This window comes from Miscanthus floridulus, chromosome 3, assembly GCF_019320115.1.
Source record: "Miscanthus floridulus cultivar M001 chromosome 3, ASM1932011v1, whole genome shotgun sequence".
NCBI classification, from domain to species: domain Eukaryota; kingdom Viridiplantae; phylum Streptophyta; class Magnoliopsida; order Poales; family Poaceae; genus Miscanthus; species Miscanthus floridulus.
In genome coordinates this window covers 93,884,479-93,900,620 of record NC_089582.1, presented here as the reverse complement: position 1 = coordinate 93,900,620, position 16,142 = coordinate 93,884,479, and the positions used below count along the sequence as shown (strand labels likewise).

The 16,142-nt window shown below is 48.3% G+C and overlaps 1 protein-coding gene across 1 annotated transcript; it reads left to right on the top strand.

Moving 5' to 3' along the window:
• Positions 1 to 746: 746 nt before the first annotated feature.
• Positions 747 to 3,117, top strand: LOC136546156 (zinc finger BED domain-containing protein RICESLEEPER 1-like). The gene is made up of 3 exons (XM_066538127.1): positions 747 to 2,569; positions 2,708 to 2,780; positions 2,858 to 3,117. Exons 1-2 carry the CDS (start codon positions 778 to 780, stop codon positions 2,746 to 2,748), a joined length of 1,833 nt encoding a protein of 610 aa, XP_066394224.1. The 5' UTR covers positions 747 to 777; the 3' UTR covers positions 2,749 to 2,780; positions 2,858 to 3,117.
• Positions 3,118 to 16,142: the final 13,025 nt, after the last annotated feature.

The window sequence follows — 16,142 nt, the reverse complement described above, 5'->3', positions numbered from 1 at the left end:
TTGAGGCTGGTCAAGGTGGTAGATGCATAATCTGATGGTCCTGATTTTGTTTTACTTTTCTGACCTGGGCACTGTCCCTTTTCGATTGATTACACGGAAATGCAACAGCGTCCAGGGGAAGGGAAGATGAGTCAAGGACGATTCATTAGCTAGACGTTACATGCTGCTATCTAGCATTAATCTGACAGTCAATGATACTTCGTGTTTATCCCTCAAATGTTATTAGACTTCTTTTCTTGGTTGTTCAGTAGTGTTTTACATATGCAACACTGCTGAGATGTCGATTAATCCACTAAGTTTGTTTGATTATTCCTGTATGAAAAAGTTGCTCTGTTCTTGTTCACCGTGCGCATGAAAGTTTGTTCAATTGCACTAGGGCAATGTTTGATTAGCAACACCATGTCCAGCCACTGTGCCTTTTCAGTTTACCTGTCAGCTGAGAGCCTGTTCTTTTAAGGCATTGTATATGGAAAAAAAGGCATGTTCAGTTAACCTCCCGAAGGGGAGTTATTTCTATAGCATTAGGACAGTGTTTGAATTGCAGCATAGCTTACGTCAACCTTTTTCATATTGAAATACTGTTTTTTTTTGTGCCTAGGTGTGGAATATGCAGTAGTTGGCATTGCCAACAATGAGATAGATGAACAAGACAAGAGCACTGACAACATCCCTAGTCCATTGTTGTTGAGCACAAAGCCGAAGGAAAGACTCACTTCCAAGGTGTGGGATGACTTCAAACCCTCCTTTGTCGACGGAAAGCTTGCACATGCTGAATGCATGCACTGCCACCAGATCTTCAACTGTTGCAGCACCTCTAGCCTTTGGAATCACCAGGCCAAGTGCAGCCCTGGGATTCAAATTCAGAAGAGGCAAAAGCTTCATGAACAAACATCTCTTCCGTCTATTCAGAAGAGCACAGCAGCAGCCAATTTTGATCCAAAGCAGAAGAAGCTCCCATTCCAGCCATCCAGCCTCAGGAAAGGCTCAGGCACAGCACATGCAATGGACAAGCAGGATGCCTTGCCTGACACTCCCACAGACACAAATGGGAAGAATCAGGAGGCTATTCAGAATGGGTCTCATGAGGAACCTGCAGCACCTGAGCAGAAGAATCTAGGTCTGCCAGTTATTTCCACTGATCAGAATCAGAAGAATCAAGGAACTGATCAGAAGATTTCTTATGAAGAACTTGTAAGGAAATTTGCCATGGACGGACATGCAACAAGGATGGTGGAACAAGATGACTTTTGGAAGCTTGTTGCTCACCCGAACCCTGTGGTCAAGATTCCATCCCACATTGACCTGATGAGGAAGACCTTTAACTTGTTTGAGCAAGAAAAGACCAATCTGAAGGAGAAGTTAGCAACTTTACCATGTCGAGTTTGCCTGAGTGCATATATTTGGCAATACAATCCACTGTGGGCATTCTTGTGCCTGACTGTTCACTATATCGATGATGAATGGAAGAAGCAGAAAAAGATCATCAAATTTTGCTCTGTCCGTCCCTCTTGCAGTGCAGAAGATTTAAGTTATACTATATTGCGAGCTATTGGAGATTGGGGTCTTGATGACAAAGTTTTCAGCATTATACTGGATGACGCATTCATTGATGATTCAGTGGCTTCAAATGTCAAAACCAGTCTTCAGAAAAGGAACAAAGTTGCTGCAAATCGGAGCTTGTATGTGGCACGTTATGCAACTCATTTACTTGATGAGGTTATTCAGGTGGGGCTGGATGAACTTGACACAATAATGGAGAATTCCACGAAGTGTTCCAGGATGTATCCCACCCCTTCACTAGCACATTATCCCAAGTGCAGATATGCATCAGTGTCTACTTGGACAAAAGCACAGAAAATTTGTAAATACTTGGAAGACTTTCATAGATACAAGGTCTTGGTCCACAAATTTCCTAGTCCAGATAATCTGTTTGATAAGGTGTGGAATGTCAAGGAAAAGGTGCTTCGCAATTGTGATGTTGATAGGTTCAAGACACACTGGCAAGTCTACTTACGTGAGAAGGAGGGAATTTCAATTATGAGGCGGAATATGGAAAAGAAGTTCAATAAATGCTGGAAAGTCTGTTTCTTGCATTTTTGTATGCCTATGGTCATGGATCCTAAATGCCGTCTGGAACGCATCAAGTCACACATACAACCGTTCACTATAGAGAGTATGTATACTGTCGACAGCGACATAGATGATTATATTTGCGAAGTGCATGATACATTGCTTAACCTCTATGGTGAATATTCAAACAAGGACCAAGAACCTGACTGCAGTTCTTGGTCTAAAATTAGGACGGGAGAGTGCATAGGCAGAGATATTCTGCATGAGTTATATATATCTAGTAAATACCCGTATGGTCAGCGACCACTGACTGAACTTGATCATTACTTGCAAGAGGCACAACATCCAACAGGTAAGTTCAGTGTTCTCCAATGGTGGAAGGAACACAGCCTAACCTATCCTTCAATTAGTCGGATGGCACGCGATATATTGGCACTACCATGCAGTACTGACTGCAAGGCAGCAATAAGAACTGCGAGACTAGTACTGTCCTTGTCAGGTAATGGAAGCCGGGTTGAAAAACTTGTCTGTATTCAGGACTGGCTCACACCAGCTGGTATATTATGTGCTCTTGCTTCTCATGTTTATCTTATTATCTGATCAGTCTTTAGTAACTGATATCCTCTCGTCTTTATAGGTACTACAAGTGTGGAGTCAACCGTTAGTCTTCAAAATTGAATATTTTACCATCCCTGAATCTAATATTCCATGTAAGCCACTTTCCTAATGTGCCCCCCTGTAATTGATGCGACTAGCAATGTCTCATTTAGTTACCTTTATGATGCAGGATTTGAAAATGGAAAACTGCAGGGCACTTCAGAGTTCAGATGGTGTTAGTCCAATTTCCGGATACTAGATTAAGTTACTGTTGGAGTTGAAATGAATCTTTAGCGTGTGAGTAAAGGAGCTTGTGAACAGTTTCTGCCTCTAGTTTCAGATACTTGCCTTGTGGGTACTCTCTCTGCTTAAGTGCTTATACTTGACAAGTAGTAGTACATTGGGATGTCTAATGTTGTAATGTTCACTGGCTACCTGTATGTTCTTTTAGAGCTTGGAGTTCTTCTCTCCGGTGCTTGTCTGGTCTAATTAGGTGGTAACTACTGCAGCCTGCAGCCTTGCTGCACCGATTTGATGTATTGGAAAGAAAGTACAGAGTTCAGACTACCTCTGACCAATGGTAGTCAACTTTGCATCTTTTGATGTTTAGGCAGCTTTCTCGCTGGTTGTTGAAAACTATTTTGATGAAACCGTTGAGTACTTGAACTTTTCCTAATAAGGCCTCGTTTAGATCGTGAAAAAAAGTGAACCCGATGAATAGTACCACTTTCGTCTTATTTGGTAAATATTGTCCAATCGTAGACCAACTAGGCTCAAAAGATTCATCTCGTGATTTCCAACTAAACTGTGTAATTAGTTATTTTTTTTACCTACATTTAATACTCCATGCAAGCGGCTAAAAATTGATGTGATGGAGAGAGAGTGAAAAAATTTGGAATTTGGAATGCATCTAAACGAGGCCTAAATTCAATAGTACTCCTATAACACTGTACTATTTATGAATCGGTTTTATATGACACATTTGAAGAACTATAAATCGTCAAACGTCAGTCTATTTAGCTAAACACACAAAAAAGCCATGAAAAGAGATTATGGAAAAGGAAAGAGACTTTTCCCTGTGTGCCCTTATAAAAGATCGTAATTCCCTGTGTGCCCCTGAAAAAATTCAGCGGTCTTCAGCGCCACTACTCCAACTTTTTCGTGTCATCCATGCCACTTCCGTCAGTTTGGGCTCTAACGCCGTTAAACTGCAGGTGTGAAAAGACGAAAATGCTCTTAAGTTCAAATATGTTATTAATTTTTTTTGAGCATCTTAACGACTTCAAATGAAAAAACTCAAAACTAGAAAGTTGTAGATCTCGTCGAGATCTATAATTTTCATATAAATTTTTTTTTCATTTAATTTCGCAAAAAAAATATGATTTGATATGATTAATATATCTTAGAAAAATCATATTATTTTTTTTGCAAAATTAAATGAAAAAAAATTATATGAAAATTATAGATCTCGACGAGATCTACAACTTTCTAGTTTTGAGTTTTTTCATTTGAAGTCGTTAAGATGCTCAAAAAAAATTAATAACATATTTGAACTTAAGGGCATTTTCGTCTTTTCACACCTGCAGTTTAACGGCGTTAGAGCCCAAACTGACGGAAGTGGCATGGATGACACGAAAAAGTTGAAGTAGTGGCGCTGAAGACCGCTGAATTTTTTCAGGGGCACACAGGGAATTACGATCTTTTATAAGGGCACACAGGGAAAAGTCTCAAAAGGAAAGTGCTAGTGCGCCCTTGGCCGTCCAATCCAGTCTATCGTGTGATCGTCTCGCTGGAGTGCGCCGTGCAGCGTGCTATCACCACCGGTTTGTATAACAAAGTAGCGGTGATCATTATTTTCAACATTGACTTGAAATCGGCGGTGATATAGTTTGTTATCTGATATGGGCCGGCGATGTGGTGAACGGAGGGGAGAGTGGAGAAGGAGACTGGAATGGGAGTTGGAACGCAGAGGATAGCGAGGAACCTCGGCGGTGGATTCTTCTCTGGTGGTCGCGGCTGAAGCGCTCGACGCCACCGTCGAAGGGAAACTCCACCCCGATACAGGGAGAGTTTATTCCTTCTTCGATAAGTTCTCATTACAATCTAGATGCCCCTTTATAGAACATAGACATATCTCCTAACAAATAAACCAAATCTCCTAAAATCTCTCCCTAACCCTTACTTTCCTAACAAACCGGGCCTTAGCCATGGTTGGACTCTCGTGGACACTAGGCCGGGGCCTATACTGGCGGCCGACGAAGGAGTCCACGACACTTCCCTCCTCCCCAACAAACAGCTCGTCCGCGAGCTGAAAGTGCGGATAACGCTCCTTGAAATCTTTGACAGGCTCCCAGGAAGCTTCACAGCTGCAGGACGGCCCTCCCACTGCACAAGTAATTCCTAGTGGCCACGGTTGAGGCGTGCACGAACCACCTGCGAAGGGGTAGGCACCACACGGCCATGGAGAATGGGCGGCAGGGGGACCAACTCAACTGGAGGGTTGCCCTCAAACTTCTTCAGCAACGCCACATGAAAGACATCATGAATTCGGGCCTTAGGAGGAAGACGCAGGTGATAAGCCACCGCACCAATCCGTTCAGTGACCTGATAAGGCCCAAAGTAACGAGGCCCGAGCTTGGAGGAGGATGCTGGAGTGATGCCGACTGCTGTACGCTAGTGAAGACGGAGCAGAACCCAATCACCCACTGCATACTCCACAGAGCGCCGTTTCTTGTTCTGGTGTTCAGTCATGACATCCTGGGCCGCAGCAGCCTGTCACGAATATCCTGCAAGAAAGCGACGTGGTCACGAAGCTGCTGATCCACAGCAGCCACCTTAGCTGTGCCAGCGGTGTAGGACAGCAAGGTTGGTGGAGCACTACCATAGACAACCTCGAAAGGAGTGGCACGAAGAGCGGACTGGAAAGACGTGTTGAAGCAGTACTCCGCCCATGGCAACCATTGCAGCCACGAGCGAGGACGATCACCAGCGAGGCACCGTAGGTACATGACAATGATGTGGTTTGTGACCTCGGACTGCCCATCCATCTGAGGGTGGAAGGCGGAGCTACAGAGCAACTTGATCCCCGCAAGACGGAACAATTCCTCCCAGAAGGTGCTAGTGAAGACCGGGTCTCGATCACTCACAATAGAGCATGGAAACCCATGGAGCTGGACAATGTTCTCGAAGAAGGCACGAGCCACTGATTGTGCCGAATATGGGTGGCTGAGGGCAATGAAGTGGGCCATCTTGGAAAACCGGTCGACGACGGTGAGGATGACCGATTTTCCGCCAACACGTGGAAAGCCTTCCACAAAATCCATGGTGATGTCGCTCCAGACATGCTCCGGCACGGGCAGCGCCTGTAGGAGGCCAGCGGGGTGCAAATGCTCAGTTTTGTTCCGCTGACAAACTGAGCAGCTGCGAATGAAGTCACGGACAAGGCGGTGTGTGCGGCTGTTGTAGAAGGACGCACGCAGCCGGTGCAATGTCTTCTGGGCGCCTTCATGACCGATGTCGTGAGCCTCTTGCAGCAGCTGAGGCCACAACATAGAGGCATCAGGCACAAAAATGCGTGTGTGAGTTGTGATCTAAATTCAGTTATGTACAAGATAAAGGATAATTTCTGACGGAGCGAAGTGAGGCCCGTCGCCGGGAGGCTTGGGGCGAAGCGAAGCGGAGTCTAAAGTTAGCCCATCATGTTTCCCTACTGCACCCAGGGACACCTGGGGGTGTGGGGGGCGGAGTCCCCCGCGGTACGGATTGTCACGTATTAAAGTTTTTCCATCTCTATATATATACTTCCTGTAAGCCGTCGTCTTAGGATAAGAAAAGTTATAAATCCCCAACGTTTGTAACCTCACTCGATATAGTGAAGATTTGCTGGCTGGTGCCCGTAGTTTTTTCCTTCTTCCTTGGGAGGGTTTTTCACGTTAAAATCTCGTGCCCCCTATGTTTGATCTACTGTTCTTCGTCGTTTATATTGCCTATCATTTCTAACAATGCGCCCCTGGTAGAGCTGCAGACAATCAACAAGAGTCCAGCCAGCAGGCGCTGTGCCAGCTGCCAGCTGGTCACGCAGGCTCTGTGTCTGGACGTCGCCCTGCAGCTTAGTCCGCAGAGCGCCGTAGAGGTCGAAGATGGGTGCAAAGAGAGACCGAACTGCAGGAAGGTCTTCATCCCGGCGATACAAGGCATCAGCAACAGTGTTAAATCTCCCAGGCCGGTATTCAACAGTGATGTCGTAGCCAAACAGCTTGGTGACCCAAGTGTGTTGCGGAATCGTAGTGAGGCGCTATCCAATATAAACTTCAAGCTCCAATTATCCGTACGAATAGTGAAAGGACGCCCCCACAGATACGGCCGCCAATAGCGGACCGCCTTGACCAAGCCAATGAGCTCGCGCTCATAGGTGGCAACTTGGCATGATGGGGAGCGACTGCCCTGCTGAAGAAGGCCACCGCACCGTCCCCCCGATGGAGGACAGCGTCGAACCCCACCCCCAACACGTCGCAGTCGACGATGAAGCGCTTGGAGAAGTCAGGAAGCTAGAGCAGGGGCACCGTCATCAGCGCCCGTTTGAGGGCCAAGAACGCCCATCGGCCTTCGGTGTCTAGGAAAACGCCTCGCGCTTTAAGAGTGTCGTCAAGGGCGCCGCCACGCCACCATAACCTGCGATGAACTTCCAGTAGTACCCGGTCAAGCCCAGGAACCCCTGGAGAGCGCAGGCCGTGAGAGGCCGCGGCCAAACATCCACCGCCTCCACCTTCATCGAATCCATGGCAACGCCCTTAGCTGATATGATGTGACCGAGGATTCCCCAAACAAGCACTTGGAGCGCTTGGCGAAGAGATGATGAACGCGCAGCTGCTACAGCACTGTGCGCACATGCTGAAGGTGTTCCGCCTAGGAAGAACTAAAGATTAAAATATCATCAAAAAACACAAGCACAAAGTAGCGAATGTAGAGCTTCAAAACATCATTCATAAGTGCTTGAAATGTTGCAGGGGCGTTGGTGAGGCCGAACGGCATGAAGAGGAACTCGAAGTGGCCGCGGTGCGTGCGAAACGCGGTCTTGGTGATATAATCCGGGTGCATGTGCACCTGGTGGTACCCGCTGTGAAGATCAATCTTGGTGAAGAAGCGGGCACCACGTAGCTCGTCCACCACCGGAATAGGAATTTTGTCCTTGACAGTGCGGTCGTTGAGGGCGCGGTAGTCGACGCAGAAGCGCCAACTGTTGTTGTGCTTACGAACTAGGAGCACCGGGGAGGAGAACGGCGAAGTAGACTCCCGGATGATCCCCGGCGCCAACATGTCATCGCACTAGCGCTACTCGTCCTCGAGGAGCTGAGGATAACAGTAGGGCCACACAGCCACAGGAGGCGAGCCGGGCACGAGGTGGATGCGATGGTCGTGGCGGCGACCCGGTGGCAGGCCTTGTGGCTCCTTGAAGATGTTGGCGGACGACTGAAGGAGCTCCTCCAGCACACCTCAGGGTTTGGTGATGGTGCGGATAGGCCCGGCCCTGGGGGCTAGCGAGCGGGACGGTCACCCTAGGCCCCCGATCCGTCAGGGCCCCCGAGCACGTCTGTCTTCTCCCCTTCTCGCGCGCGCTCCCATCTAGTTTCTTCTCGCCAACTCTAGCCTCGTTGTCGCGTCAGCAAGCTTGTCCCCAATGGCCGCTGCGGACTTCGACTCCCAGCCCTCAACTCGTTCTTGGAGTCAACGGCCTTGCAGAGGTGGTTGTTCTCGGCAGCAAAATTCGCAACCTTCTTGTTCGCATCCTTCTTGTAGAGAGTCAACAGCCTTGCTAAAGCTCGCCCACTTTGTTCTTCTCGGAGGATATCCTGTTGGCTGCCTCGAGGCCCTAGAAGAAGATCTGCTCCCGCTCTTATCTGACAATGACCAGCCACTCCATCATGCAGCCATTCGGCTAGCTTGATGGTTACTTCTCCAGATTATCTCTTGAAAATAATCACCGAGTAATAAGCATTGTTAGCTCAGCCTGATGTGTTGCCCGTATGTATGAACCCCCAACTGTACGTCTGTACCAGTTTGGTTCTTACGTTTTGCCAAGCTTTTTGTGAAGGAGAAATAGAAACATGTGTGTTCTGAAGCAACCGTACTAGTTGATGTGTCTCATTTCAAAGAAAATTAAAAAAATTCTATTAACCAGTATGTGACAAGATAATCCTAATAGCAAGGCCTTACAGTAGATAATAATTTAGACATCGGTGAGGTATGTGACAACTTTTTTTTGAAAAGTGTATGATGCAAGGAGAATAGGTAAAGCATGTTAGCTAACTACTTTTAGCTTAGTATCCAAATTAATAGGAGTGATAACAAATGTAAGGGGCCTCATTTTTTTAGTATTGCTCTGGGCCCCCAAAATCTCAGGGCCAGCCCTAGGTGCGGAGAGCCGTGCCGGGGCTGCCCATGCCGACCCAGTGGTGCGAGCGCCCGTTGTACCAGAAAGCCATCGAGAGGGCAGCGAAGTCCCAAATGATAGGCCCCAAAGTACGAAGCCACTGGACTCCAATGATGAGGTCAAGGGCGAAACAGTCGATGGCGAAGAGCTCACCCTGGATAAAGACATCGGTGGCAAGACACATGCCAGGGCTACGCACGCGATCGCCATTGGCCACCATGACGTTGAGGCCGGCACGTGGGGTGACCGAGAGGCCTAGGCAACCGGCCACCTCAAAGTGGATGAAGGTGTGGGTGGAGCCGGAATCCACCAGGGCCTTGAACGAAACACCACTAATGGTAACCTACAGCAGCATGGAATTAGCAGGCCCGAGGCCAGTCAGTGCGTGCAAGGAGATCTCCAAGGTGGTGACATCATCGCCAAGAGGATCATCCTCGACCTCCGCAAGGTCCATGAGGAAGACGCCCTTCGCCGCGCACTTGTGGTCCTTGGAGTAAGGCTCCAGGCAGAAATAACATTGGGCGTTCTGTCGCTTCTCCTACAGCTCCGCCTGTGTAAGACGGCGAAAGCGAGAGCGCGGCCCCTCCGTCTTGCTGTCCTGCGCACCCGCACCAGACCCCACAGCGCTAGACGAAATAGAGGCGCGGCGGGTAGAGGACTTGGGCGGCGCCGAACTGTTAACAGTGGAGGCCTCCACCAGTTGATGCCGCTCATACTTCTGCGCCAAACTCATGGCCTGCTGCAGGTCGATGGGGTGCTGTAGTTCCACGTCCGAGGCCAGCGGCTGACCCAAGCCACTAGTGTAGAGATCAATCGATGTCTGCATGCTGAGGTTGTCGCAGCGCGAGAGCAGGGAAAGGTAACGCCAAGAGGACTCCTCCATAGTGCCCATGCGGATGAGAGCCTTGATCTCACCGACAGAGTTGGTGCGATGGATTGGGTGGACCGAAACAGAGATTGACAAAGTCCACGAAGCGCAGCCAAGGAACCATCCCGAAATCGCGCTCCATCTGGTAGTACCATTTGGCCGTGGTGCCATCCAGATGCAACGACACCATCCATACCTTCTCGTCCTCCGGCACACGATGTTCGCAGAAGTAGTTGTCACACTTGTTGAGCCATGTGAGCGGGTCTGACTCCCCGTCAAAGCTTGGAAATAGAATCTTTGGCGGCCGGTGGGGTTCACGATGGCCGTCGAAGTCGTCACGGTAGCGGTGGCCAAAGGCATGACTTCCGTGGTCGAAGTCATGAGCGTCCCAATCATCGTAGTCACGGCCTCACCTGCCACGCGAGTAGAAATCACGGCTGTGTTCGCCCTGCTCATCGAAGTCACGGCCACATCCGCCCCACTCGTCGAAGTCGCAGCCACATCCGCCCTGCTCATCGAAGTCACGGCCGTGGCCGCCCCGCTCATAGAAGTCATGACCGAAGCGGTCATTATCGCGATGCGCGAACCGATCGCGGTCACGGAGGGCGTGGTCGTGAAACTCAGTCCAGGCGCAATCACGATCGAAAGCCGCATCTGCCTGAGTCCTTGCGATCCTCATGGGGAGCACCCCCGTCATCATCGCCACCATGAGAGTCTGCCCTGCCCTTGCCAGGATCGGGTTTGCCTATCTCCACATGCGCGAGTCGGGAATCATGAGAGTTGAGGCAGTTGGTGATGGTGGTCAGCTGGCCGAAGATGCGATCTAGTTTTGCATCCAGCTTTGCCTCGAAGGCTGCAGGATCGAAGGGAGCGCCGGACATGGTTGTCGATGCACTCGTGGAGTTCTTCGATACCAAATTGATATGGCACCGACGATGTGGTGAACGGAGGGGAGAGTGGAGAAGGAGACTGGACTGGGAGTTGGAACGCAGAGGATAGCGAGGAACGTCGTCGATGGATTCTTCTCCGATGGTCACGGCTAAAGTGCTCGATCCCACTGTCGAAGGGAAACTTGCACCCCTACATAGGGAGAGTTTATTCCTTCTTCGATAAGTCCTTATTACAATCTAGATGCCCCTTTATAGAACAGAGACATATCTCCTAACAAATCAACCAAATCTTCTAAAATCTCCCCCTGACCCTTACTTTTCTAACAAACCGGGCCTTAGCCACGGTTAGACTCTCGTGGACGCCTAGGCCGGTGCCTATACTGGTGGCCAACGAAGGAGTCCACAACATTATCACCATCCGTTTTCACCATTGATGGGAAAATCGATGCTGAAAGTGGTTTTAGACCTGACGGTGATTAATATCATGGAGTAGTTTATTGAAAAAATAATCACTGCAATTAGTTTAGCTGGTTTTTGACATGATAGGTAGTGATTTTTTAAGAAAAAAAGGCATTTTATTCCGGTGTCTGCTGATAGATGGTGAGTAAATAGCCAGGCAATATATTGAAAAATCTTTTGTTAGATTGATCTCTAATCCCAAACTTCCCACCGATAAACCCTAACCCGATCAGAGAGGGGCGCAGCCAGTGACGGGAAGCCACCAGTTGCGCCATCACCGGCCTTCACCGCCGGTCGCCACCACGCATCACCGTCACCATCTTCGTCGACCGTTGCTGCCCTTACACAGACTTCACCGACTCCATGGCGGACACGAGCGGATCGAAAGCCTACGATGGTCGGTAACCTAGCACTACCCCTCCCTCTAATCTCTGTCTAGTTCATGTACTAGGACATGTTATACATTTACATGATGTACCCGGCTAGATCTATGGCTTTGTGATAAGAATAGTTTCAACAATGGTACCAGAGCCAGTGTTTTCTAGGGTTTTAGATCTAGAATGGGTGAACGATAAAACACAGAGTAGATTCATTCGGATCTAAGAAAAGAAGAGGGTTTTCCTAACCCTAACCCTAACCCTAACTAGGTGAAAGTAAGAATAGAAGGAGGGCTCGGTTTCAAGTCCACTCAAAATCGAACCCTAAACCCAAAATCAATTCGGGAAGAAGAAGAATAGAGCGAATCCCCAACTCTAACCCGAAACCCTAACCCTAGATCCCCAATCGTTTGAATCCGAAAAGAACAAATTAGAAGGGGAAGAAGGGGAAGGGGAGGCCTGCCTCGACCACTGCTGACACCGCCGTAGTGCAGCTTGCCGGCGCGCAGAGAGAAGAAGCCCGAGCCAGGGGAGCTACTCGCCGGGCTCTGACTAAGGGGGCGCCACAGCCAGACCGCTCGATGGCGTCACGCTCACCCACTAGGGAGCGTGCTCTCCGACGAGGGGCCAGCGATGGCGCCAAGGCTCTGCTCGCCCTCCGTCGTCTGCTCACTCGGACTCGCCTCGCTGCGGCTGCGCTGTGAGGAGGAGAAAGGAGCGCGATGAAGAGAGAGAGAAGAGAGAACTGAATGGGTTAGGGTTTTAGGTCCAACTGTGGCTGGGGGTTTTTGATCCTGTGATATCGACGCTCGGCCATCGGATGAAAACGGACGCCTCTAATTGATTGGGTTGCCTTTCGACCCAGGCGGATGAGGGCGCGAGGCCGAATTCCCGGTCTAGGCCCAGGTTGCGGCCTGGGCGCGGGGGAGCGCGCGGGAGAGCGCGTGGGTGGTCGTGGGCCGCTTCTGCTGCTATGGGCCAAAATGGCCACAACACAGTGAAACAGAATATTTTTTTTTGTTTTATTTTTTCTAGAAACTTTTTGATACATATTTGATGAATTTTAATTGAATTTTGAGGTCCAACTCTGCACAATTTTGATCCAACAACAATTTTGTTTAGAGAAAAGTACAGTTCTATAAAGTTTCTTGTCATAGAACCGACCAATTTATAAGAGCACAAGTACAAAAACAATCGTCGAAACGATCAAATTCTTGCACTTGAGCCCATATAAACCCAGTAGTCAACTGAAACCACGAAAGATTTCAAACCAACTTGCATACAACCAAGATCACAGTAATTCAACATAACGTATCATACATTACAACATTTCACAGACGGTTTGCAATTAGATTACAACACCTCAGAGTCATCGTTATTACAAAACAAGTCTTGTAAAGTATGCGGAAGCAAATAGTTTAACTTACACACCCGAGTTCAAATACAAATACCAGTTTACTGATCACAACCCGCAAAAGCATTCGGATAAGAGAAACAAAGATCATGCCCGTGATCTAGTCTTCGTCACCCGCTAGGTGGAGACAATACTTACAGAAGCCCTGATATAGAAGGTCATCTGCAACAAGAGGGGATAAACCCTGAGTACGAGAATATACTCAGCTAGACTTACCCGTCGGAAACCAAAATAAAAGACACCAAGGATCATGCATAGCTTACTTTAGTGGATCTGGCTGACACTTTCTTTTTGCGAAAAAGCATAAGTAATAATGAGCAACTCTTCACCTGAGCTAGCAGTAACTTTTAGCCATTAACCTATCATCTATATTAGCACCTGTACTAAGCAATCATTTGATTAAGATGCAAACATTAATAACCATAGCAGGTATAAATCGTGGCAACATTATCATCATCATCCATTTAACCATATCGTTAAATTAATTGAATCTACGTTGCCGCTGCTCAGTCAAGTTCTCACTATCCGAGAGAGACGACGATTTGAATCGATTCCTATCTAGCTGGAGGGGTATTCCTAAACACAAACCCTGCTTCCCCCATCAAGGTCGCAAACAAGTCACCTTTGGCACAATTCAGGAGTCGCGAGTTCGAACAGATCGGCATTCTCAGAGAACCACTCTACCAAGGTTGCTTGGGACTCTAACCCGCCTTGGACTTATGCCAATGGCTCTCCACACATCCTTACTACCTCCAGAATGCACGCCACTGCTCGCGTTCCCAGCCTAAGTCGAGCTACTAGGCTTCGCGGTCAGAACGAATTATCTGGCCAGCTAAGTGTTAGGTTGCGTTCAACATGACATGAGGACGTACAGCGTATCGGTCCTTAAACGACACAGACGGAGTCACTATGTCCAAACCTACACAAGACTCCGCCCGGTCTTAATTCATTATTAACATGGTTTTTTTCCACGATAGCAAATATAGCCAACCATGATCCACCTCATCGTAAAGCTCGCAGGTGACAGGAAATCACCTGACTTCTACCACACTAAGCATGGCTAAGCATTTAACCTATTCCTGAACTTAAATAGGATTCAAGTGTGATATTTGGACAAGGATAGATACATAATGGAACAATTGGTTCTAACCAATTCCTATACTTAATGCATCATCAACGAATAAAAGATACTCAAGATATTTGTAAAACCATGGGAGACTTAATATGCTCCGGGGCTTGCCTTTCAAGAAAGAGGAAGTACGGTGGTTAGGGCACTTGGGCAACTCCTCCTCGGCGGCTGCTTCGTCGATTGCCTGCACCTCAGGCTCCTCATCCTGGCTCGCTCCCTCGAACTCCAGAAGCATCACTCCCTCCGGCACACCTATTGAATGTATGCGCAAGATAAATATCATGGATGCACATGAACGAAGTTAGAAATGCTCGGGGAATGCACATGCTTACTGTAGTCCGCATTTTCTGACTTAAGCTCTATTCAAATCACTTTAACTTACCAACAAAATTTCATAATTTTTGGAGCACAGGAACTCAAGATAAAATTTGAACAAGTTTGCATGCATTTAAAAACACATTTCAAGTTTCTATTTAATTCATCCAAAACTTCCACTACAAGTGTTCATGTTATATTTTTCCTAAATACTACACTTCACTATGATCCTAACAAAATTGGAACCACCCAATTTGGATTTATAAAACTAGAGATACAATTTTTATAAAACAGCATCAAATCTGGAATAAATGAGCTAGCTTTTGAATACACAGTCACTGTCAGGTGGGGTCCACATGTTAGCTGGGCCCGCATGGCAGTGAGACGAAAACAGAGCACGGCGGTTAGCTCGATGGGGACCAGTGGGGCTCGCCGACGGCGGCGTCTCCGATGACGATGACGGCACCAATGTGACCGCCTCGACCTCCCGAACCTATCAAGCTACATGGATGGACCTATTACCAGCGATCAAGACAACGGCGGCGGCCATGGCGGTGCGGTGGTTCGGCTCGACGGCGTGACGTCGGAGCTAGCCACGGTAACAGACCCACTGCTACGACGAGCTACTACAAGCTACAGCGGAGCTAACACGCACACTAGCAAGGCAAAGGGTGGTCGGGGATGGGGTGGCCAAGGTGACGGACCGCGGCGATGGAACGCCGATGAGACTGCGCGCGGCGAAACGGCTTACCAAGCGTGGCTAGTGAGCAACTATGGACGCGGCGCGACGGCGGGATCACGGAGGAGCTAGCGCGGTGGCACTTGGGCGACGAGGTGTGAGCTTGCGCCGTCAATGGCGATGGCGGAGTCAGCGCGCTGCTGCTACTGTGAGCGGAGGAGGCGAAGGAGTGTGAATGAGAGCGTTGGGAGGGCAGAGGGACACGACTTCAAGCTAAGGACACCGGGCAGCGGTGCTAGGGCAGCCACGGCACGTGGAGGCCACGCGGCGGTAGAGGCCTGTGGCCGGTCGGCACTGTAGCAGGTCTAAAATTTTGATTCAGTTACCAAAGGTACCGACTGACAGCGCCATTTCCCCGATCCACAACTTCCAAACCGTGAAGATCCAGGCTCCGGTGCAATTGACAAAGTGGGAGATCTACACAAGGGCTACAACTTTGCCAATTGGACCTTGAGCTGATTCGGTTTGGTTAGGGAGCTACAAGGCTCACAAGTTGGGTATAGAAAACTAGAACTCGATTTTATGACTTAGAATATTTCAGTCTCCAATTGAACCTCAAAACTGACTTGTGGGTCCCTTTAGAGCATGTTTTGCACATTTTCATGACTTGGCTCCTAAACAAAGTTTGTTCCTTAAAATTTGCTACAACTTTGCTTTAGGTTGCTCAGACATGCAAACACTCTAAGATATACTTTTTAAACAGACAAACTCAGGAGCTCTAGGGGTCCACAATAGTCAAACCATGACTTGGAAACCTAATTAGGCAAAATGATCAACATGAACATTGTCCCTAATGACATTCTAAGTATAACTAAGTTGCTTAAGAGAATAATTAGCCACACCACACATTGGTC